At 45.6% G+C, this 24,960-nt stretch overlaps 1 protein-coding gene across 2 annotated transcripts in view; it reads left to right on the top strand.

Moving 5' to 3' along the window:
- The window catches only part of IGHMBP2 (immunoglobulin mu DNA binding protein 2), a 43,484-nt gene that overhangs the window by 270 nt on the left and 18,254 nt on the right, over positions 1–24,960 (top strand). The window contains exons 2-8 of one of the 2 annotated variants that reach the window (XM_056353577.1): positions 1,369–1,538; positions 3,318–3,510; positions 4,222–4,319; positions 10,152–10,315; positions 10,711–10,911; positions 15,050–15,197; positions 17,595–17,706. In XM_056353577.1, the coding sequence (XP_056209552.1) occupies positions 1,369–1,538; positions 3,318–3,510; positions 4,222–4,319; positions 10,152–10,315; positions 10,711–10,911; positions 15,050–15,197; positions 17,595–17,706 (1,086 nt within the window). Of the gene's footprint in view, positions 1–1,368; positions 1,539–3,317; positions 3,511–4,221; positions 4,320–10,151; positions 10,316–10,710; positions 10,912–15,049; positions 15,198–17,531; positions 17,707–24,960 lie in introns of both variants that reach the window. The other variant, XM_056353576.1, reaches the window with a different exon arrangement.

Genomic DNA, 24,960 nt, shown 5'->3' with positions numbered 1-24,960 from the left:
CCCGGGCACCTGCTATTACATATGGGAAGCCCCGCTGGCACCCCTATAGGGCCTGCGGTCACCTGTGGAGAAGGGTGATGGATATACCTCTAAGGGACTTGCTGTCATTGATAAGAAACCTCGCCGACTCACTCCTGTATGATCGATCACCTGTCACCTGGGGGAAGCTTCCTGTCGCCTATAGGAAATGCTGCCATACTCACTCCTGTATAACCAGCACATCCCAATAGGAAACCCACTCCATAGGGCCTGCTCCAATCTATGGGAAATCATGCTAGACTCACCCCTATAGGACCAGCTTATCCATGTGGGAATCCTCAGAGCTTGCTGTCACGTATAGGATCCAAGCTCACATCAGCAACATCTTGGGGCTCCCAATCTCCTCCTGCAGCCCCCACCCAGCTTTGCCTTCCTGCCACAGGGCTTGAGCTGAAAGCATAATCCCACCTGACTCATGTGGCCTCGTGGTGACAGGGAGGGTGGGGGTGTCATCAGGTGCCCCCAGGTTGCGTGGGGCCATGCTGGGGGCACAGACACCCCCACTTCTGGTGCCAATAAGGCCTGGCCTTACCCAGCCCAGAGGACAAAGGGTGCCAGGAGACAGGACAGGGCCATTGCCCCGCTGCCCTATTGCCCTGTTTCCTGACACTTCAGCTCCCTAGAAACCAACCTACAGGAAACAAGCCAAACTGAGGGAAACAAGCTAAACTGGGGGACTAAGGAGAATAAACTTGGGGGATTTTCTTTTTTATTTTAATCTATACAAAAATAAAGATGCCTCCACAGGCCCCAAGTGAAACTGTGGAGCAAACACAGCTGCTGCAGAACACTTTGCCCCCAAAGGACAGCAGTCTGCAAAGCTCCAGTCTGGGTTTTCTGCCATGGTCACTTGTAGCCTGAAAGTCTGCACCAGATACCAATTCCTCTGCTCTGTGCAGCCGTGTGTGTGGTGTTTGTTGGAGGTTAGCACAACTTCATGTAAAAAATGGCAAATCTTCCATTTTAGCCCTTAAATGTGATAGGAGAAAACTCAGGTTGTCCTCTCCTGGGTCGTGGGTAACTAGGCACATCCTTTCTTTTCACACCCAGACAGGAGAGAGGAAAATACACTTAAACAGATGTTACCTCTTCTCCAGGCTCTGTGAGTGTCACCCTGTTTCCCAGAATAAGCCTGTGGAAGCCAATCTACTTACATCAGTACAAAGTGATTGCATAAGCCCACACTTCAACAAGCCAATGTCTCTTTTGCCATTGTCCTTCTCCTCCTTTTCCATCTCCTCCCCCAGCTTTTTTCTGTTTTGTCATCTGAATCTTTGAATCTCAGCTTCAGTCCAGCAAATGGTTTTCATGTCTGTGTGTGGTTTCCAGGGCATGGCAGGAAAGCATCTCCCTGAAGGAACTGCAGCGCAGAGGTGTCTGCCTGCTAAAACTCCAAGCTGCCAGCCAGAGAACTGGCCTCTACGGACGGCTGCTTGTGACGTTTCAGCCTAGAAAATATGATTCAGATGCAGAGCTGCCCTATAACAGTTTTGGGCCTGGTAAGTGGTATTCCTGTCAGTGCAAAGTACATAGAGATGACCAGTTCTTCTTCCTAACGTCATTCTAATGTGATACTTGTAAGAACTGAGAAATTGATGCAAGAAAGGAGGGGAGAGATTGTTATGGCTACAGGATGAATCTAGAGGAAAATGGCCTCTTTATCCCTCAGCTTATTACAGACACATGTTGCACCAGAAAGTAGTGCTGGTGATGAAAATTCTGGCTCTCCTCTATCTGAAACAATAAAAACAAAGTCCTGATCTCTCGTTGTTAAAGATTTCCTGGCATTCTTTGTACAAGCCAAAGTGTTCATGCTTATGTCTTGCGGTAGGTAAGGAGCTTTTGTCACTTACATTTTATTTGCAAAATGGAAAGTGGATTTTCCTTTTCCTTCCTGAGTTGCCATGTTTCTCCCTTTCCTCTTATTTTTGGCAAGGAAGAGAAGGTGAAATATGTGCTGTTATTAGCTACATGCCTGGATTTCTATTGAAAATGCAGGTACCAGAGAAATACAGACTCATTAGCACGTGAGCCAGCGCCCTTTTCACTCATGTCTCACCGTCTGCCATCACTTCCATGAATTCATGACCAGGACTGTCAGAGCTGAGCTGTTGCCTCTCTTGCTGATATCCGAGGAGGGTGAGGATGCTGTCTGCCATGCTGTAACCAACTGTGCAGGCTTACCCCTCGGAAGAACTTGGGTTTGACTGTGGAGTGAGTCTGCAATACACCTGCTATTTTTCTTCTCCAGAGACCCTTCTCTTTTTTCCTTAGGCAATGAGGGTATTGCCTTGCACTCTCCAAAACTGGTCCACAAAAGAGAAGCTGGCTGCACCAGATAATTTTCTGGTTTAGTTTAGTAATTTTATTGGTTTAGTTTGCTAGGTCATTGAGCTTGCTAAGCAGGCACATCATGGGGAACTATAATGTTTCTGACCCTGGTCGCACAATGGTGCCGGTTCAAAGTGTGTTGAAGTTCAGTTTGTTGATGCACTCTTTGTCACCCAGGCCTCCAAGCTGCTGACCTTTGAAATTAAAATGGCTCATTGCAGATTGGGAACTCAGTCTTGAGAGCATCCGCCAGTGATCTTCAAAGAGAAATAACATTGCCATAGCAGTAAATTATTCCTGGATGCAAGCATTTTAGCGTAAGAGCTGATGGACCTTGTGGAGGAAATCTTCCCATAGTTTGTAAATCTGAAATTTAATCCTCAATGAATGCGAGCCCCAGATAAGTTATAAACTTAGTCAGACATCCTGTTGAAAATCTGTTTCACCTCTACACTATGCAATTCCACTTTCTTTCGTAATCTCACAGTGACTGTGAAAAGCTGTAGTGAGTCCTCAAAAATCTCTGGTCTTTCTTAGTTCCTCTGACTGGCATATAGCAGTCATCTGGGAAGCACGTACTGTCACGCAGACTCCTTGGCTATTATTAAAGAAATACAATTGATGTAAAATGGTTTGTCTGAATGTTCAGAGAAGTCAGGTTCTCCCAAGATCTTTGTGAAAGCGTGTTGGCTTTCTGAGCAGCTCTGGCTATGGGGAGCACTGCTGGTCTCCACCCCAAGACCTGTGGTGTGTGGAGGTCTGAAGGCAGCTGGTTAGTTGCTGTCCGGTGTCTTCTCACTGCTAACTGTCCTTTTGCTCTCTCTTGTTGTGTGTTCTTTGTTTGCTAAGAGGAGGCTATTCTCCTTTGGTTGCTGGTCTCACCGAAAATGCTTCTTTTCAAAACATTTGCCCCACTTCGTTCTCTCTCTTCAAACTTGTCTTTGCAGGAGATATTGTGGGCCTTTACGATTCAGCTGGCCACAATGATCCGCTCTCCACCGGCATTGTAACACGTATCACCTCCAAAGCAGTGACTGTTGCCTTTGAGGAGTCTCGAGATGGCATGCTGAGCTTGGACCGAGAGTGCTCTTACCGCCTGCTGAAATTAGCCAATGATGTCACCTACAACAGGCTGAAAAAGTAAGGACCATGGGGTTGCAGTTCTCTCTCCTACAGTGACTCTGCTCAGGAGTGCTCAAAGCCAATTGAAAATGGCCAGGTTTATTCTGGAAGAGCTCTTCTGAGACAGGCTTATTTCACTAGGCTTGGTTTCTCTCCTATCTTATTCCTCTTACTCCTATAGCAGCTCCACTTAGAGGAGGTATCCACCTTTTGGATGTGCCTTTCTTTTCCTACTAACTGCTGAGGGAGCCCATTCCAAGATAAGTCGATTGGATATGTTAATCTACAGCATCAAAACAGCATAAATTTTCTACCTGTTGGCTGCTATGGTCCTGCTCTTCTTTCTTCCTCTCTCACACTCAGCTACATATTTTTGTCCTGTGTTGTATCACCTCTGGTTCCCACTGGATTCTGTAGAGAGCTTTTTCCATCCTGGCAGGAGAACTGAGTAGCTCTTTGCTGAATTAATGCGCTGAAAAAGCTCAACCCAGGGTCTGCATATATCCAACTGGAGTAATAGTAAAAAGTGGAAATCAGACCAGCATAAGGGGTAGGTGGGGGTGTGAGGGCTGGGGGATGCAGCAATTAGATAGGATTAGTCTGCTGTGGAGTAGCATTTTTCAGCTTTGGAAAAAGCTGAATCTGTGCCCACAGGCTTCAGCCCTAAAGTGAGCAGGAATCTCTCTAGGAATTCATGCTGCGCATGTAACTGGCTATTTTCTTTGACAGAGCTTTAAATGCACTAAAGCAGTATCACAGCGGTCCAGCCTCCAATCTGATCGACGTCCTCTTCTTCTCTTCGGATCCAAGCACATTCAATGAAACAAGTAAGGATGCTTCTTTGTAAGATTATATGTCAGACTGATGGGAAGTGCTGGATAGATCTTTCTAGAGAAATTTTCTGTATCCTTGGGGTCAGAGTCCCTGGACCTTCATAGCCAAGCACATGCACAGAGACTGCTGCTGGTTTTAGTCTGCCTTGGTATGTGAAGCTGAGAGTTACACAGGTGGAGAGCTCTTTTAGATGGACTGGTAAGAACAGTTGTTGCTCTCATGCTGGTTTGAAGCAGATACGGAAAGTTACTGTAGGGAAAGGTGGGGGGAAATCTTTCCTCTCCAGAGCAGTCAGCAAAACCTGAAGTTCCCTACCCACAGCATAAGGGCTCTGTGCTCTGTCCATGCTCAGTTAGGAGGATATTTGCCTCTTCAGATGTCACATCTGAGAGAGGCAAAGAGCCAGAGCCCTAAGTGATGACTGTGCAGCCATTACTCCTCTTCCAGTCCCCCTAGTCCTCTCTCAGGCTGACCAGCTGAGAAAGGTGCTTGGGGTCTCTTCGTTCAAGACCCATTCTTTGAAATGGGCCATGGGAACACAAATAACTCTGATCTCTCTGAAGTTTTTATTCACATCAAATATACAGCTTGCTTTGCTCCAGGAAGGGCCTGAGTACTGAATGTGAGTAACAAGTGGTGTTGCAACTGGCAGCATTGAACACATAGTTTTCACACTGGTTTATGGGTCCCTGGACACACTTCACTCAGGTCAAGACCCTTGTCATCACTGGAAGAGAGACCATTCAGCTAGATAATGCTCACTTTTCTCAAGAGTGTACCAATTAAACCTGAATTCTGGCATAAAACAGGCAGGATTTGTGATGAGGGAATTTGTTTGCACACATTCATGAGTCTGAAATCCAATTTAGTTTATAAGGCATTTCTTATTTGCTTCTTGCCCCAATCCCATCCATAAACTTCAAAGATCAGAGACTGCCAGCACTGCTTCTATATTGGAAACAATAACTCTGTCTTCATGGGAATTAAGTGACTGTGGAACTCCTGCAATTTGAAACGGCATGGGAATGCTTGTATTTTTATTTTTGCAACCTTCTGATTGTATTCACTCAAGTTGATGTGCAGGATGCTTTTGTTTTATTAAATACTTAAAACCTCACAACTTTGCTTTACCAACAGCTGTCAAAAAAATTGCATGTGAGTAGAATCCCCTTTTACTCTCATCTTTTTGATGTGTTTGGAAAAATGAAAGATGAAACCGCACAGCTTAACCTTTTGGGGAAACAAAAGCCTCTGATCAGCAGGCTCAGCAACTGCTTGGGATACCTATATTATACCTTGGCAGAAGGGACGTGTCATCTGGGCTGCAAAAATTAGGGAGCAGAGAGTGGATTAAGCTGCCTAGCACGGTAGGGTTGGGCCAGCAGTCTGTGTCTTAAGCCGTGTAGAGAGCTCAGATCTCTCCTCACATCACTCAGCAGCATGTCACATGTGATGCCATCCATCCCTACCTGGTTTCTTGCTGGCCAGAGTACCACTCTGTTTCCTCTCCACCACAGCTCCCTGCACTCTGTGCTTGCTGTTGCAGCTTTTCTCCAGCTTTGATTACTGTATTTGGTTGTCTGCAGTGGCTTGCCTCTTTCACATACACGCACCCACTCCCCGGCAGTATACCTTCAGGCTAGGCTTCTGCTACAAAATACCAAGGACAAAGAATTAATGTTGTGTGAGTCATATCTCCATATCTCTAAGCACTGAGCTTAGTCTGAGTCAAACGTCTTAGCCTTTTGGCTACCTAGGGACCTTGGTGCACTCAGGTTTTTAATATTAGATAGAAGAATTAAATTTTAATGAATTAACTTTCTCAGCAGCTTCAACTCTGCTTGTCCCTTTGTGGTAGCAGAACTGCCTATCTAATGAAGAGAAATTCCTTTTCAAATTGCTTAGATGCACAGAGATGAATTTTTCGTCTCCCCAGGACTGAGAATATTGATTGATAGAAACACTGAGCCACATTAGACAGAGGCAATGCAACATGAGAAGGCAGCTTATCACCTGAGAACAGCAAAATGCTCTGGCAGGGTGGAAAGGCTTCCATTTACCTTCTCACTTTATAGCTTTTTTTCTACCAACTAGAAAGATGTTATGCTAGCCAGGAATTAAATAATAATGACTTTAACTTTAAATAGGTCCCGCAAGGTGCCTCGAACTGCCAGCCTCTCCTGAGTTGAAGGGGAGGGCACTCAGCAGCTGGCTGGATAAATCCTGTCTCTTATGACTAAGTGATGGCACATGCAGTTTCCCAGGTGCCCGTACACCATAGGACGTGGGGCTGTGTCTCTGCAAACAGTGTTGAAACTCACATATACACATAATGTCTGTAAAAGGCAGCAAATGTTTCCCAGGTGCATACTCTGACATGGAAAGATGGAAAAACCTGACAGTATTTCAGGCTGCTTCTCCTCCGTGACACAGTATCTCCTTTCATGACCAAGCATCGTTTAGCGTGGTTTCTTGGGGATCTGCTTCCCTGTATCTGTCTCATCCTATCCATTGTCTGATATCAGACAAATCTGTCAGGAGTCTCAGAATTAATAAGTTCTGTACATTTCATAAAACCGGCTGTCGAGACACACATCTATATTAATGTCATTTCAAGGTGCAGTAAGCTTCATTTCAATCAGAAGCCCAGAACACCAAGGGTAGGAGTGAGACCTTATAAACACCTGCCCAGAGAAAAAGCTAGCACTGACACTTGTGCAGGAAAAGAGAAAGGCCCAGGATAGATGAGATCCATATCTAGAGAGGGAACATTTGTCACTGTCTTCTGTGCAAACAGTGGGGAAGAACCAAATTACAAGGAGATTGAGAAGTAGAAGGGTCAGTGGAAGTCATAAGCACTCGTCTCTGTGCCTGGGTGTTCAAGGGTGTTCTCCCAAGGGCAAAATTGGCTCCAGCAAGTGGTATGTACAGCAGCAGAACCCTAAGTCTAATTTTAAGTGTGGGGGAAAAATGAGATGCCTCATATTTCATTCCTGGGAGTCTCAGAGCTTTTGGGTGGGTTCTGATACCACAGCACATGTGCAGGGACCCCTGCACCCATACATTGTGGGGGATGTATAGAGAGGCTTTGCTTGCCAGCAGAGGCCAGCCTTGTTCTGCTTGCTGTGCACCGCAAGACCAGCTAAGCTGGATAGACGTGTTTCCTTTTCTTTCAGAAATAAGGTTATGCCTTATTGGAGGCATAATCCTGTACCAGCTCTCTCCTGTATTCTGGTCTAGAAAAAGCAAGGGGGTGTTCATCTCTATGCCCAGACACTGGCTGGCTTGCGTGGTCACGTGGAGTGCAAAAGGCATGGCTTATATCTAATTCTGCTGTAAAAAGGCATTTGAAAAGAGAAAGAAGGAATTTAAAAAGCCTAGTTAAAAGGCAGGGATGTCCCCAGCAAAAGCCAACCCAGCAGGCAGAGTGCTGGGGAAGCACCAGGGATTTCTAGCAAAACTGCCTTGGCTTCTTGGCACAAGTTCAGTGTATGTGACAAGACATTTGCAAAAAATCTTCAATGCTTCTTGTTCCTCTGGTCTGTGATACCTCTTGTCGTCACAGGGCCCATAAAAGCCCTTGAGATCTACAGAGAAAACTAAGCAGTCCAGACACCTCAGCTGCCAAATGCTTCATGCAGAGAGCAGGGAAAGTTCCTTGTTTCAGGCTTAATTCCCCACCTGGGTTTTATCCAGCAGTGTTCAGCTGCAGTTAGGTTGTCCTGTAGAGGAGCTGGTCATAAGGTCCAAGTTTTCTCTTGGTGCCTGTACACACTGGTTGTGAGGAATATACTTTGGAAGGTACACTGAGAAGTGAGAGGCCTCCAGCTCTGGAAGACTTGAGCTCTTCCCCCCAGGAGTTCCCACCTGTGTTTGGTGCAAAGCCACCCTCCAACCTACTACCTCACCTGAACTGCTGGGACTGTGCAGAAACGGCTCAGCTTCTGGAAATGTTGTTGGAGGACCAACCTTGATGGCCAAGGTGGATTTTTTTTTTTTTTTTTTCAGTGCTACACTCCTACATGAAGTTGTGCATCAGGGGCTGAGTTACCTGACCACCAGCAAGACCCATCCCTGCCAGGCCCAAGGATGCAGTTTTATGTTCATCCTCTCTATGATCTGTGTCAGGGGGCTGAGATGGACAGCCTTGGGCAAAGCAGGAGGCACCAGTGCAGAGTTGGTGCCGCAGAGCTAGAGCTGGGTTAATGGATGTCTTCTGGGAGCCTCTGATGCAAATCCTAAATGGATTGCTTGTAATGAGCTCTTGGGCCAGTCCTACTGGAGTGGATAAACTACGTTTTTTCAGGTGAGGCTACTAAGAGCCCAGCTGGTGGATGAAAAAGAGTTTAGAGGCACCACAGCATCCCTTAAACAGCTCTGCCCTCCTCCTCACCGCTAACATGCCCAGCCCAGAAAAGAGGCACATTTCCCAGCCTTCCCACACAGCAACTTTTGGCAGTGTGTAATTAAAAGGGAAGAGGGTGCGTATGCATGAGGAGAAGCCTGTTTCTGATCTCATTCCTTGAGCAAGGAAATATCAATGACTCCTACGTCCCAGCTGTTCCTCATTGTGGGAAATGCCTTTCAGTTTTTAAGCTATTCTTTTTTTCCCTGCCCATGGGATGCTTCCTAGTCTTCTCTTAGTCATTAGCACACTAAGTCAAAAATTATCTATAGAGCAAGAGGCAGGTTAACAGGAAAAAGTACCATTAGTCCTGTTTCTCTCTTCCTCACCAGGCCTCTTTTTAACAGATGTTACTTGTTTAACCTGGACACCTCAGTTGCGCTGCTTCAAAAGTCAGTGCCAGAAGTTACACAGGAGTTGCACCTAAGTTAACCTGCCTAAAACCAGAAGAAACTTTCATGCTTTTAATCAAGCCTTAATGCAAAGATAGGAATAAAACACATGATGCCCAGCAGGGAACGATGCCCAGAGATTTGTCTTATATAAGCTTTTGTGGGAACATTATTTTCGGTAAACCTCAATGTAATGAGTCATCATCTCTGCTGTAATTAACCTCCATAATGAACAAAGAGATTAGCAGCAGGATTATGGGGGATGAGAATAAATATGGGTTTATATTAGATAAATCCAGGAGGTAAAAAGCAGCTTTTGAGATGTTGGTCTTCTGCAGTGAAAACAATTCTCTTGTAACGCACGTTCTTTCCCCTTTTTCCTTTGTGATCATTAAAGCTCAAACTGATTTTAGTGTGCGCCATTTATATTGCCAGTTTGTATCTTTTTTCCTGCCTTTTCAGTCATTGTTGAACAATACAGGACTGCTCTTTTTTGCTCACAGACACTGTATTTTTTTCTGCTTTTTCACTAGTGCTGTGTTGGGTTTGTTAACTGGGATTGATTTGTTTGTAAGGTCAACTACTTTCTCCTTTTTATTGAAGGTTTACTAAATATGCTGGCTCACCTTTAAAATAAACCCAGAGCACCTTCCACACCCAGAAGATCCTACATGTTTGATGTTATAGCTGGTAAATGCCTCTTTAAATGCTGAAAAGTTCCAATACAGACTAGCTGCGTTCACAACTGAATGCTTGCTCCTCCTGCAAAATAGCAGGGTAGGAGACAGAAGGAGGAAGACAGGGATGCCTGTTTGTTTTGAAAGTATAACAAGCCTTACTTTTACCAGTCTGGGGTCTTTTAGCCACCTAGGTGGTACGCAGTATACCTTTCTCCCAGAAAAGATTATTTTCATTATTGATTTGGGCCTGCTAGTGAGAGCTTCTTATTTGTATTCATGGATTTGTGCTTCTCAGCAAGCACCCAAGTTAGGGCTGAGGTCCAAACAAATCTCCCGCTGTCTCCTCAGAGCCTCTAAAGCTTTATAATGACTCGCTGGATGCATCGCAGAGGGAAGCTGTCTCCTTCTCACTGGCTCAGAGGGAGCTTGCCATCATCCATGGACCACCTGGCACAGGGAAGACCACAACACTAGTAGAGATCATCTTGCAAGCTGTACAGCAGGGCCTGAAAGTGAGTATCAGTGACAGGACTGTAGTGACAGCAATCACCTTGGTTTATTTTGCAAACTCATTGGGCTTCATGGCAGCTGGAGCAGATCCAGCAGCAGCTGTGCTACACTGCAGAGTCTGGCTTGGCTTGCAGGGACCAGTTTTTTTTCTCCTATCACTGAAATTAGGTGCAAATAGAAGCTTCAAAGCTCAGGTTCGCTATTTATTGAAGACCCTGCCCTAGTGCTACAGAGCAAGGTGAGAATTGCCTTTAGTGTCTGGAGGTTGTGAAGATGTCAGTGGTTTATTCCCAATAGATTGTGTTGGTTTCCCTCTGCTGTCTTCCTGCTCAGATACTGTTGCTCCAGCATTTTGTTCTCCTTGGCAGTAACAAGCACTTGGTCTCCCCCCTTGCAGGTCCTGTGTTGTGCCCCATCCAACGTTGCTGTGGATAACCTGGTGGAAAGGCTGGCTGGCTGCAAAGCCCGCATCCTGCGGCTAGGGCACCCCGCTCGCTTGCTGGAGCCAATCCAACACCATTCCTTGGACGCAGTCTTGGCCCGTGGTGACAATGCCCAGATAGTGGCAGATATCAGGAAGGACATCGACCAGGTCTTTGTACGTGTCCCTGCAACATGCCCCATGTGGGTTACCTGAATACCAGCTCTTGAGATTAGTAGTACCTGATCCACTAGCCAGGCAAGCTACTTCGTCTCAAACTGAGGAACAACTCTGCCACTGCTTGGATGTTCTTAAAAGACAATCACTACAGCCAGGTGCTCAGGGTTGCCCCAAAACCAGTGGCTAGAGACAAGTCACAGTGACTAGCCCTGATGTGAGCCATGGGCAGCATGCAGCCAGCTTGCATCCTGGTTGAACCTGGTATTTGTGGGTTCAGCATGCCATGAGCCTGCAGTGACGCTCCAAGTCTGGATCATACTGTATACAGGCAGGGGTAAAATACCGGTGGGCACAAACCTCTCTTTGTGGTCAAGTCAACAGTAGAAAGGCCAATTCAGGGGAGAGGATAGAAAAATAGCATAGTGTAGAGGACTAACAGTGACAATTTGAGCTGTGTGTGGCCTGGATTAATCCCATTTACTCTGATTGGGAGGTATTTAACCTGACCCTGGAGGCAAGGAACTGGGGTGCAAGCCTGACAGTTTTAGAGGTGGTGAAGGCTTCCAGCCTGAAGAGGTGTATCACAGAGAACCTCTCTGCCAGGGGCTGCCTGAGTCTCCTCAGTCACCTGCCACCAGTGCTTATCGTCTGCTGTAGAAGGAGCTAAGGGCAAAACTCCTCCTAACTGAATTCCTCATTGAAGTGGCAAAACCATAATCATTACTGCTGCGTAGGGAGAGATGCTGCAGTGCCCTGCTCTCCACATTAGCTGTTTGGCATTGCTCATGCAATCCTCTTCAAAAGAGAGCAAGAGAAACATTCACATCATCAATTCACTTCCTAATGAGATATCTGGCTGTCCTGACACTCCCTCCCACTCTCAGGCACCTCAAGTAGAAAGCAGAATACACTATAAAAATGCATCCTTAATTTCTTCTTTCACAACCTAATTTTCCTAAACTTAATTTACAAAGTAGCTCTTTTACTTGAGATGATAGGTTTTGATACTAAGGTTTTTCCCCTCCCTGTCTGGTGACAGCATTTTCTAGAAGCCATTTTGTAGGTGTATCCAGCTCAAGAGACATCCTGTCGTGATCAGGGATGCAGGAGGGCATCTTCATACCCCGGCACACACATTGTGCTGTACTTGCCCAAGTACATTGCCCTGCCCTTCAGGAAGGCACTGCACATTTCCTTTAAGCGATGCAGGCCGAGCGTGGCTTGCAGCCCCATTAACATTAACCTGCAGCCACCGCTATGGCAGCAGCTTCAGTTTTCCCAAATGCGTTTATGCATCATCCAGCATTTCTGTTGCTGAGCCGTTAGGGAAGTCACTTGGCAGACAGGCTGTTCTTGCACATAACCTAAGGAAGGAGGGAGCATCTGAGGGCTGAGTAAAGTTGTGCTTAGGATTGAGAGGCAAGTTTGTGAAGCATATACTTCTCTGCTGGGATGGAGACCTGGTTGTAGTCACAGCTCTACACCAAGTCTTTTTTACTTCTTAATTTATTTTGCATCTTTCTCAGTAGCTGTTAATTTTTCCCTTTCCTCTCCTTGGGAGGCACTTTGAAAGGTGGGAGGAGATTTTTTTCCTCCACTGTTGATTTTCCATAGTACAAGGAAAATTAGGGAGAAAACAGAGCCTTCAGCCTCAAGGTCTCCATCTGCTTCCTCCCTAGAGCAAGGGGTATGTGGTGATGGGAGATAGGAACTGGCCACCAAGGCCTGTGCCACCCTGAAGTACCAAACAAAACCCCAAGAGCTAACACACTGCTGCAGCTCAGCCTGCATAGCTGTGCTTTGAGCTGCCCATGCTCAGCTCTTCTACAGAAGATGCACTTGACTCATCAGCACCTTTTCTCTCTGGGCTGCAGAGAGCTCACCTCTGAGGCCCTGGTCCATCTTTCCCTCATCCTGCCTTAGCTTCTCCCTCGTAGTGTCCCCTGTAACAATTTTTTCCTTTGTCCACTCTGCATTTTGACTCTTCTTCCTCCTTTCCTTCACCATTACCCCCAGCCACAGGAATTTATAAAGGCTAAATGTGTATTATTTAGTAATATTAATGAAAACCGATGCTCTCTGCACATTTTTTACCCCTTTATGCCTTCTTCCCTCACCTGTTCAGGCTTCAAGCATTCCAGGACATCAGCTTCTGGATATTCTTTGCATCAACACAGGCACAGTCCCATAGTGCCCAAGTAAGAAAGGCAGCAGAGGTCCAGCAGTGGTGAGCAGAGTCAGCTGGCAGCCCAGACCAACCAGCCAGGCCCAGGGCAATGCAGCTATCAACACAGAAAGGAAGCCAGGCTCAGAGCTCAAACCCCATAACCCAAATAAAGAACAAGGTCTGGCCTTAAATGCAACTCCCAGACCAATGAGTGCATGGGTGGGGGCCCAAACGAGCCAGCTCAGGACAATTAGAGCCTTCTGGTATCTGGGGATCTTGGCTCACAGTGTGCCAGGTACTGTCCTTGGGGCTGACTGACAGTGCTGTTACCTCTGGACTGGGCTCCCTGCTCCCTCAGCTGCTTTCAGAGCTGAGTCAGTCAGATATTTGGATCTTAATGTCACCAGCCAACATCACGGAACAGTTGCTATTTTTAATTTACTAACCAGATCTTTTTGCAGAACAGACATTAAACTTGGCTCTTCAGGCACCATCAGTTTTGCTCTCTAATCTTTGTTTCTAGCAGAGAGGAAGTCGATGCTAATCTGCTTTGTCCCTTCAGCTCAATGAGTATCAGGGCTGGCACCCATACTGTCCTTTTAGATTAAGCTAGGGAAAAGATGCCTGTGTGATCATGTTTCCTGCGTACCTGTTTGTGGCCCATCAGCCAATTGTGACTACATTTGACAGACATGTAGAGGTTTCAAAGGTATTAAATACCTACAGGTTTAACCAAAACAGGTGGCTGAGTGAGACACATGATTGTCTTTCTTAGTGAAAAGGTGGCCATATGAGCTGGACCATGTTGGACGCTGGAGAATCCATCTGTACAGGGGATGATTATAGGAACCATCAAATCTTATTGCTTTGGCTGCGTATAAAAGCTTGTGTATGCAATCTTTTCAGCTTTCTCAAGTCATCAGCCTTACCTCCAAGGAAATAATCTAAATTTCCATCTAAGAGTGTGGGTACCTTTCTCAAGGTGACTTGCAGTGAATGATAGCTTGGCTGTTGTCTCATAGCTGCTGGTCTGTAGCTGGGGAAGTGCTAACAACCAGTGGTGATGATTTGATGTGTTAGATATGTTTAATAGGCGTTGCTAAAAAAAGCCATGAGCCTGTCTAGATATTGCTCTCAATCATTTACAGCAGCTCAGAGATGCCTTTTTAAAAATGCAGGGCTGCTGCTTTGGCTGGACATGGCACAGTCAACCTGGGGAGCCCTCCTGCTTCAAGGTCACTTGGAATCAGAAGGTCCCTGCTTGCCCTGAGTAATGGAGCAGAATGATATAGGAAGTCCTGGTTTCTCCCCTGCCAAAGGCACAAGACCCTTCCTCCCATAAAAACCTAATCACCATTATACATTACTCCCTGCTTTGTACCCAGGTGCTTTGACTGATGCACAGACTTGGCCATTGGATGGACTGAAGCATCTAACCTTCTCCCTGCTGATCTCTGGGGCATTGGGAAGGTACAGGGCAGAGCAGGAAGGGCTGAACGGAGGATTTAAGGACAGGGAGTTACTCTCCAACACTTTATGGTCACAATCCAAGACTATCAGAGTCTGCAACCAGAGGAGTTTAAGCATGGACCCGCTAAGTTGAAGAAATCACTGTCTGGACCTTGAGTGATGGTCTTCCTGCTGATGCTCCCGGATGGTCTGATGGGCAGTGATATTCTCATTTTGCTGCTTCATGCTCAGAGCCTGGGGATGTATTGATACAGTTCATCTTTTGCACAGGCAGAAATACTCTTCATGCTTGGAGCCACACTGATTGTGGGAAGGGCTTTCTGTCAGAGAGAGGGAAGAGAAGCCAAGGTTTAGTGGGGCTGATTATGATGAGCCAATGTATCGTGGTGGACATAGAGAAGCCATGCTGTGTTCAGGTTCTTTGGTTATCCGAGAAGCTGAACATAAATCCCTAGGACTAGAAAAAGGTTGTTCTATCTTGATTTTTCTGTTCTATAGGCAAAAACTAAAAAGGCTCAAGACAAGGGAGAGCGGAACCATTTTCTCAGTGAAATTAAGTCACTGAGAAAGGAGCTGAAGGAACGAGAAGAAACTGCCATGGCTGCAGCCCTTACCCATGCCAGTGTTGTCCTTGCTACGAATACAGGTATGAGATCCCGTTTTTCTTTGCAGTATTTTACCTCACTTGTCAGGATTCACATAAACTATCTGCCTTGCAATGCAGCATCGTGCCAGGGTAGGAGGGAGACAGTCTTTCTGCTCCAAGCTCCTGGGAGTTCAGTCAAGTTTGCTGCAAGCTCTCAAACTTCTCCACAGTGGGATTCTCCCAGCTTACACTCTGGCATGTGATGTTGTTGTTTAGCAAAAAATATGGGTCAAGAAGGGCCTTTGGTGTGAGCCAACGTGGCCCATCTTTGTTAATTCTGAGTAGGAGCTGAGCTTTCAGCGAGTAGGCAAGTGCTGTTGGAGGTGTGCAGCAGTCTGCTTATTGATTTTGTAAGTCACGTGGACTTGCTTTCCTGCATGGTTAATTTCCATGGCTGGTTGAATACAGCACGTTTCCATAGGCTGCTCTCAGTCTGCTGTATTTGGTTAGTTCTGTAAGTCACCCAAGTGGTGTAAACATTTAGGGAACAGTTCCAGGTATTCATCAGGCAGTGCAGGTAGGTACATCTGCACCTGCAAGTAGGAGAGTAATACCCTTGTGATGGAAGGGGAACATAAGTGCTTCAAGTTTAACGTGTGCTGAAGTGCTTTTCTAGATCAGATGTATAATACTCCAGGGCCCACTTAAAATCTTCAGATTTGGTTGCTGAGGGATTATTTGCTGAAAGGAAACATTAATAATTTTAGGTCATAAAAAAAGAACCTCATGGGGCATTCACAAATTACTAGTGTAAAGATTAAAGGGAAGATAAATCCTTCCAGTGCATTATTTGCTGGGAATTGGCCTTTCGCTTCTTCTAACTTTGCCTGAAAAAACAGGGGGAGGTTTCCTTTTTTCGGTAAAACTGGTATTTTGTGTTGATCGTTGTGTTGATCAGATGTGATTTTCTCCTGGGACTCAGGCTTGCTAGTCATTGTGGAGGTCTGTGCAATTCTGCTTCAGCAACAGGCAGTGGTCAAACAAGGGGTTTGGATTTTGTGTTTTCATCAGTTAAGCAGTCTTGGTATTTGTCTGAAACCATGTAGTTTGATGGGAGTTATTTATGCAAGCCAAACTGTTCTGTTGCTAGGTTCAGCAGAGAGAGAATTTAATCATGGCAACACACAGGGACACCAGTGACCTTTAGATAATGGGAGTTCAATAAACTCAAGTTGAGCTGCAAGGCTGTAAGGGAAGAAAACTGTCTGCACAGCTGCATGCCATGTTGGTACAGTCTTTTTAGATAGAGAGAACCTCTTTCTATTTCTTTTCCTTCCACCTTCAGCTTGTAAAATTGCAAAAGTCAAGTTCAAACTGTATGGCCCTTGTTACCAGAGTGGATTCATATAGGCTGGAGAAAAAATTTTAAAGGAAAACATGGTATCCCGGTTGACAAACCGTAACATCCCAAGTGATGCAAAACTGTAGATGCAGTAGGATTTACAGTGGCAAAGCAGAATCACCCCTAATCAGAGCTGCTTTCTGTGTAATAGCACAGGGGCTTTTGAAAAAACATTTCTGTGAATGCCACGAATAAAAATCTCCTTGTCTGGCATGCTGGCTTCTTAATCCTCCTCTCTTCCTTTTGCATCCCTTTTTCTTCTGAATTGCAGTGATACCTTTGATGTGTCTGAAATGCATAGTTCTGTCCAATACATGGATCAGTATCGGTTCCTGTCTGGGTTAGAGCAGGACATGCATAAGAGTTATTTGTTTGATGTTACAAGTGGATGCCTGATGTAAAAAAAGAGCCCTTGCCGTGGTTGTCTGATGACAGTCTCCCATGCTTTCCCTTCTCCTACTGCCATGAGGAAGGACAGAGTAGAACAGCCAGGGCCAGCAGGGCAGAGGACGCAGGGCCTCCATGATCCTTCCCTCTCGGAGTGTCCCTCAGTGTACCAGGCAAGGTCAATCTCAAGTCTGTCATCCTTTCCATTGTGGTTGATGAGAAGTTCTGTTTGCATTTGAGGGCAGAAGGAAAGTGGGTGTTCATAACTGCTTTCGTTCCGCTTCTGCTTTGAGTGAAGCATTTGAGCATATTGTTCTGTTTGTCATCTGGGTTTCACTGTTGTTTTCAAAGATACTTGGAAGCTTTCAGGCCCAGATGCCAGGGCAAAAAAGGACAAACAGAAATTGGCAAAAACAGTCTGACATACACATATATATGTATATGTATTTGGCATGGACTACAGAGCTGAATTTCTAAGTCTCTGCAAAGAAATTTAATTTTACCTACCTCCTTCAATCACATTTAAAGCATGTGTGGTCTGTTTTTAAAACAGGTTGCATGTTTTGCTGTGCTCCCCTGCTAAGCTGTGCACTTTCTTTAATTAGGTGCTTCCTCTGATGGCCCACTAAAGCTGCTTCCTGAAAATCACTTTGATCTTGTGGTGATAGATGAGTGCGCTCAGGCCCTGGAAGCCAGTTGCTGGATACCTCTGCTGAAGTCTCCGAGGTGTATCCTTGCTGGGGATCACAAACAGCTTCCTCCCACCATCATCTCTCACAAGTAAGGAGCGGTTTGTGTTCACGGGTCCTCCTGTTATTTATGCAGCCAGATGCTTCTGAATGCCTCAAGTGTCAAGACATTTCATTAATGTGGATTATTTATTGGTATCCCCCATGAGCTGGGTTTGGTCACGCAGCCAGAATTACATCAGACCTGTTTTACTGATAGTAACTGTTTAGCGTTTAATGCGGCTCCATCTGAGCAGGCTTTCTTATCGCACAAGGCCGTGACAGTTGGTCGTTTTACCTGCTGCTGACCGAGCCACTTAACAGCAAAGTCTGTGCAGTCAGCGTGGTGCCTTTTGGGCTGATGAGTGCCTGCTGGGCAGCTGCTCCAGGGCTTGCAAGGGTTTTGTGTTTGCAGACAGGGAGAGCAGTCTGACAGGCAGCCTTTGGCCCCACTCTGGAGTTGCCGGGAATTCTCAAAGGTGTGTGCATCTTGCCTGTGAGGCTCTCATCTGCGTGGGAGCAGAGACGTGGCCTGCAGGAGTTCACACATTGGATCAAGTTTTGTAGGAACAAGGTGGGTTACCTTGGTAGAACTGCTACAGCAAACCTCAGGAAAAGATGGTTCTGTATCGAATCCTGGCTGTTCTCAGTGGGAGTACTGGCTCACACAGTGACAGGGAGCTGTCTGAAACACGATGTGCTCGTTTTGCAGAGGTCCTCCAAGCTGCATCAGGGACACCATCCAACAGCTAGAGTCCCAGCCTAATCCAAGATTGCCTTTTGCTCTTGTCCCACACGTACTTAGGAGTTGTGTGCCTGCAACAGGGAGGATCCTCTGCAGAAAAAGCAGGGCAGACAGGGAGGGTGAGTGCAGTGAGGCAGGAAGAACAGGCAGAAACTCATGCTGAACTGTGTTTCAGGGAAATCTGTTACACTGGGAACATCAGATGCAGCTCTGCAGCATCACAGAAACAGCTCTGCTCAAAAAGGCTGTGTAATGTGGCATTCGTCCACTCACCGCTGTGGCCTCTGCACAAGAGGCCGAGATAAACAGCAGATAAACACTATGAAATCAGAGGGTCCTTCCTGGCTGGTACTGCTGTGGGACTGACAGTTGTTTTCTGTGTGCTTGTCTGCATCCTTCCATCAGTCACCTGAAACATGCCTTGCTCCAAAGAGTTCAATGCATTGAGCTTGCCTTGCTTGCTTTCATTTTTCTCTTCAGTGAGACGGAGTACTTACACTATGCACTACTATTAGATTACTCGAAGTTGTGTGTATTTTGACAGATGTTTTCCCTGAGAGACGTCATCAGCAGAGATGTTTTTCCAGTCCCGCTTGCTTAACAGCACTGTGCTTGAATTCTTTGTTTTCTCTCTTACACAAAGTAATTTTCAGACTGGTTAGAAAAGTTGTTCAAAAAATGGTTTAAAACAATCACATCATCTATTAAAACTAATAAAATGATAAGCAAACAGAAGGTGAACAAAACAGAGGCACAAATTCTGGTTTCACTGACCAGTATTTAAATGTAAGTTTAAAAATACTTGTTTCATAAAGTTTAAAATGTTTGTTTTTAAGTTTTTCTACATGATGTCTCCTTGTACCTGGTAAGAAGGGTGGCCTGGTTTACCTACTCTTTCCTGACTGCAGGTTTTGTGGAGCAAAGTCAGGCTCGTACTCAGTTTAATCCAAGTCTTCCCTTTATTAAATTCTGCTTCTGTGGTTTCACATTTATTTATTTAATGTATTAATGTGGGAGCTGGCCCACCGAGATGCTGCGTTATCACACACACCACAGCGATTATAAAACCTCACAGTACCTACAACACACATATTAAGAACAATTAGATTGTGGGAAAGATCTGTGGCTAGCATAGATTGCCTGTGCTTCGAGGGGGATACTCCAAATAGAACCAAGGAGCCTTTGGGTAGTTTAAAATATACATGTGTGCATAGTTATCTAGCTTTAGATCTGGAATTACTGAACTGTCATTGTGCAGAAGCAGAGAAGTAGGGCTGACTTCATAAACTTTCTCTCCTGCTTCCAAAAAATAATGAGCAAGATATGTATCTGTGATCTCACTTTAATTTTGAACAAGGGAAATAAAAAGTCCAAGGGAGGCAGCAGCTCCTGGCAGGTGGCTAAGAGATGGTGCAAATAATGTTAAGGCACTGGATCATTTTCTCATTTTACTGTTATCAGATGCACAGATACTTATTGTTTTGCAGATCTTGGCAGGTGATAAGCACACTCCTGCACTGTCTGGTGGAAGTATCTAGGCTGGTGAACTGCAAAAAGCCTATCCAAACCCCCCTACCCTTATCTCATTGTTTATTTACTGTGAGTTTGCAGGCTGCAGACCTGTGACTAGATTTTCCCCATCCGTAAACTGGGAATAAATAATTTTACCTCCATACAGAAGCCAAATGGCTAGTCAAGGCTGGGGAGACAGAGAGAGGCTGTAATCTGTGCTGAGCTGATGTGTTACTAGTCTAGGGTGGGAAGAAGCAGTCAGGGGCTAGAGTCTCATATGCTTAAATTAGTAGGCAACTGGTTTAATCTGGAGTCAGATAACAAAACTATTTCAGTAGAGAATTTTCAGCCATAAGAAAAAACCTCATGGGGCAGTCACAGGTGACTAGTGTGAAAGTTAAAGGGAAGATAAATCCTTCCGGTGCATTATTTGCTGGGAATTGGCCTCTCGCTTCTTTTAATTTGGCCTGAAAAAACAGTGGGAGGTTTCCTTTTTTTCCATTAAAACTGATATTTTTGTGCTGACTGTTGTGTTGATCAGGTGTGATTTTCTCAGCAGAGAGAGCTCCTTCTTCGGTAAAGAGCTCCTTGCCTGATGCTCAAGGTGCTTTTCAGAATAAGTATCTGGTTACTAGCAAGAAGAAATTTGCAGTTTGGTCCTTCTGATTTCAGGGTTATCATTTGTTAAGTGATGCTTAAGGCTTGTCTTTTCTGCCAGAGAAACTATCGTAGCTGCATAATGCCATGGTGTTTGTGCTGCCCTCGGCCTGCAGGACTGAGCTCAACTGCCATTCTGAGCAGCGACACTGGTTCGAGATTTTCACCCCACTCTCCGCTTGTGCCAGTAAGTTGTTCCAAATTATGAATAAGCAGAGAAGGGGGAGTTGGAAGCCCTTCCTCTGCTTATGCTTCTGGTTGTGGAAATGCACTTGTTCAGATCTCAGGCTCCTACCACAGCAGTGCTGATTTACAAGACCAGAAGCTTTAGGTGGATGTGTGTGGCCCCAAGTCAGCAGCTACATGCTAGCAAGGCAGACAGGGCTGCCCAGCCCCAGGAACAGAGCCTAGAGACTTATTTTTCCCAAGACTGTCAGATTAAGGGTAAGACATAGTAGAAATACCAGCTCGGGGGTGAGTGGGTCTAAGGCTCAACTGCTGTCAGTTTGGGCCTCTCTTTGAAATGAAGCAATTTCAAAAAAAATTCTTTGTAAGAGCTCCAAAAACATCATAGCACGTGCCCAGCTGCTTTCTTCTGCTCTGTCATAATGGCTGATGCCAGGAGCATTTGCTGGTGCTGCATCGTGGAGTCAACAGCCAAAAGCTTCTCATGATAGGACCATCTGCTGCAGACCTCCTCCTCATCCTGCTTGAGGAGTTAGGCTTTTCTCTCCCTCAGTTTTGAGTTCATGTGACTTTGCAGTGGAAAGCTGCCACTAGTTTGCATCTCTCCTTTGGTCACAGGTGATCATAACATCCTCTTTCTCCACCAGAAACATTGTTTTGCTTCTTAGATCCTATGGGTGTGACTTGGACCAAGCTTTTTGTCCTTGCTGTTCCCATTGTTTTTCTTTATAAAGAGCTTGACAATTTTGTTAAGCATTTTGCATGTTTTCCTTCCATGTTTTTAAAATCCCAGCTGCACAAAGAACTGGTCTTTGTAAAATTAAAAGAGAGTGTGAGTAGAAGTCAGATCTTCTCACTCTTCAACCTTAGCAGGGTTACCAGCTGTGCAGGGAAGTCAGTTGTTCGGTGAGCTCACATCTCTTGTGGAGCAATCCCTTTTGGATGAGAAACCTTAAGAATGTTTAAGCACCGTGTCACTCTGTGTCCTTCCTAAAGTTCAACTGATTTAAAATAAAATAAGGCAGAGAGAATGTGCGTCTGAATCAATAGTATTAACAGATTTATAACTTGGCCTGTATGATCTGACAAAACTTGCTACATTAAACAAAATTACGGCTCAAGGCATCAGCAGGTCCGTGACCCAGGTGCTGGTCAGACAAGACACCAGTCACCAAAGCTCAGCCTTGCAGACAGTTGCCTTTTGGAAGATAAAGTGCAGAAGGCCAAGCTGACTTCAGCTTACTTGGAAGAATTATGGGCTGTGCTCTCAAATGCTGCCTGTCTACAGTTTAGCCTAAAAGGCAAAGCTGCTACAACGCTGCTGCCTGTGCCAGCCGGTCTTCTCTCAGTTCCCCAAGCAACTCTTGAAACCTATTAGCTAACCTGCAGCAAATCCATCAAAGTGTGAAAGCCTAGGAGATCTTCAACTAGAAACAGGTAACAAAGCAGAGACCTGGCTGTGTTCCTGCACTTGGGGGAAAGCTGCAACATGAACTCAACCACAGCAACTGCTACCAAAAAGGCCACACAGGAGGGAACCAGAGAAAACCCAGCTTGCTTTATTTATTATTAAAGTATATTAGTTCAGCACTGGAAAACTCCATCTATTATCCTGTTGTGTTAGGCTTGGTGTATATAAGGAGAGATGGTCCCTGTTATGATCTGAATAAACATGGCAAAGGGGGAGGGAGGATTGCTCTCCTTATTTCATCCCACGTTGTACAGGAAACCTGTGGTGGCTGCTAGGACTGAGCAAGATGTCTTGAACCCCAGCTTGGGATCAGCCCGAGTCCATCTTTCCTGTCTTCCCCCTCACTTCTAAAGGCTGACATCTGGTTAAGTAAAATTATTCACAACTGAGTATTTTCAAGCTTTTCCCATTGCTCAGGTGGCCGACTGTTGTGGAAAATAAAGGTTTTTGAGCTATTTATGGCTTTACCTTTCATCTCAGTGGGAGTCCTTCGTAGCAGCCCCACAGGTATTCATTGCAGATGGGTACAGCGGCAGGTATTGACCATACATACAGGAATTAGAGTGGGCGCTCATCAGGCAGGTGCTGATCCAGAGTCTTCTTCTCTAGTCCTAGCCTCTGTTTGGGAATAGCAAAATTTCCCTCTCCTCTTTCCACGTTACCAACATGTCCCTCAGCTCCACTGGCTCTGCAGAGCCGGGGGCTCTTGGACAGACCATTTGAATCTGCAGAGGGCTTAAATAATATACTGCAGAGTTTTCATCCTGTAGAAAATACCTGGGATGACGTGTTATCCTGGTAGAAAACGAAACCACCTAATGCTGAAAGAAAAGTGTTTCTTTCTTGCAAGCTCCGTTGTTGTCTAGTGACCCGCCCCCCAGCCAGCCTGTGAAGGAGGTGTTGTGCAGTGAGGTCCAGCTGGAGCAGCTGACAGTTTGTCTCAGTAGCCCCCTAATTAAGTGCAAAACCTAAGAAGTTTATTAGCTCTTTTTCCTTACAGATCTGAACCCTGGCCTCATTTTTAATTGCTGCCCAAGTGAAAGCATCTGCTGGATCGAACGAGGCACGTAACACGGCTTTCCTCTGTACGGCAGCACCCCCCCTGCATGACACAAATAAAGCAGAGGCTGGAGAGCACACTTTGTGCTTTTCACAGTCCTTGCACACGGTGAAATGCAACACAAAGGCAGATTCTTTCTCCCCTCCATCTTGTTAGGTATTTCCAGAGATCTAATTAAGGCACCAAATCACCTGCTGTCTCCAATTTGGTTAATGGAAAAGGATAAGCTATTTCCAGGGATGATTCATGCAGAGGGCTGAAACCCTTCTGCCTACCTTCTCCTTCTCCTCCATTGATGACAGCAGACTTGAAGTGGGTGGATTCCTATTTTCAAGGCCCCAGTGAAGGGTCTAAAGTTAGCCGGGATGAATCTGGGCTGACAGAAGGATTGTCTGTTACTACCCTATGTGAAGTTAGTCCTGCTTAAGCAGGGAGCTTCTTGGTTCTTTGTAGGAGCCATACTGCAAGTGCGATCAGACAGCTAGGCTGCCACACAGCTTGTGCTCAGTTCGGAGGGCCGGGCCCTGTCTGGTATAACTACCTTCTGGTTATTTGCTTTGTCCTCCATGGATTCAGCATTTATCAGTTATCAGGGTTTTTTACGCTGACAGACCTGGAGTTATCTCAGGATGCAGAGGGCGTTCCCCCCCCCCCCCCCCCCCCTTACAGTACATTCACCTACTTCTTGTCCGTACTGGATGTGTTTCTTCTGAAAGACCTCCCAGTGATGGCAAATGCCAGTTTCTGCTGTTCCATTCCCCACAGCTCGCTCCAAAGTTCACGGATATCAGCTTCAAGCCTCCTGCTGGGTTTTGGCCCAGTCCCAGGGAGTATTTCAATGCCAGGACACTTTCTGCTGTCTTGACAGGAATTTGTTTTCATTTTAGTCCTCATTCCATCCTTTTTTGACATCCCAATTAATTTGTCTCCACATCAGGGCTTTGATTTATTAATTCAATTTTATACTCTTCAAATATCTGCAGGTAGTTATCAGATCTCTTTCTTTCAACTAGTTTCTTAGACAAGTACTGGAATATTTTGCTGTCTTGTTTGGTAGCACTCAGTCTGGATGTCTCCACCATCCCAAATCCACACGTTAGTCCTTCATGCTCAGTGGTTTGCTGATGTGCACGTCAGGTCTAAATGGATTTGCTTTCACTTTTGTCACTGAAGAGCAAGTGTCAGGCCTTGGTTTTCCTTGGTAGCTTCCACAGCTGGAAAGAACAAGCTACCCTCCTCCATCACATTTGGAAGGATTAAAAAAAAAAAAACCAAACAAATCCACACTATCCAGAGAAAGGGGGAGTTCTGCACAGCCTCACTTACTACTACTTTACCTTTTTGTGAAACCTCTTAAAAACGTATACCAGGATAGAAAAGCCCAGGGCACAAAGGAAAGGACAGTTAATATTTTGCATGTCCACAACACCCTCAGCCTGGTTTTGCCATCCAAGAGCTTAATGCAGAGTTCTTGAGGCAGGAAAACACGCTGACATCCTTCTCCAGACTTTGCTGTCCAAATTCAGTGGTGTACAGCAGAAATCAGTCACACCCACATCTCCTTCTGTCTCTTAGGGAGGAGACCAGCTATCCAGAGGATGAATAAGAAAAGATATAACATGATTGATCCCTCCGTGGGAAACGCTTCCCTTTTTTTTCCCCCCCTAGTAACGAT

The sequence above is a fragment of the Falco biarmicus genome, chromosome 10 (genome assembly GCF_023638135.1).
Source record: "Falco biarmicus isolate bFalBia1 chromosome 10, bFalBia1.pri, whole genome shotgun sequence".
Classification (NCBI taxonomy): Eukaryota; Metazoa; Chordata; class Aves; order Falconiformes; family Falconidae; genus Falco; species Falco biarmicus.
The sequence above is the reverse complement of the archived record's forward strand: the minus strand, read 5'-3'. Positions and strand labels throughout refer to the sequence as shown.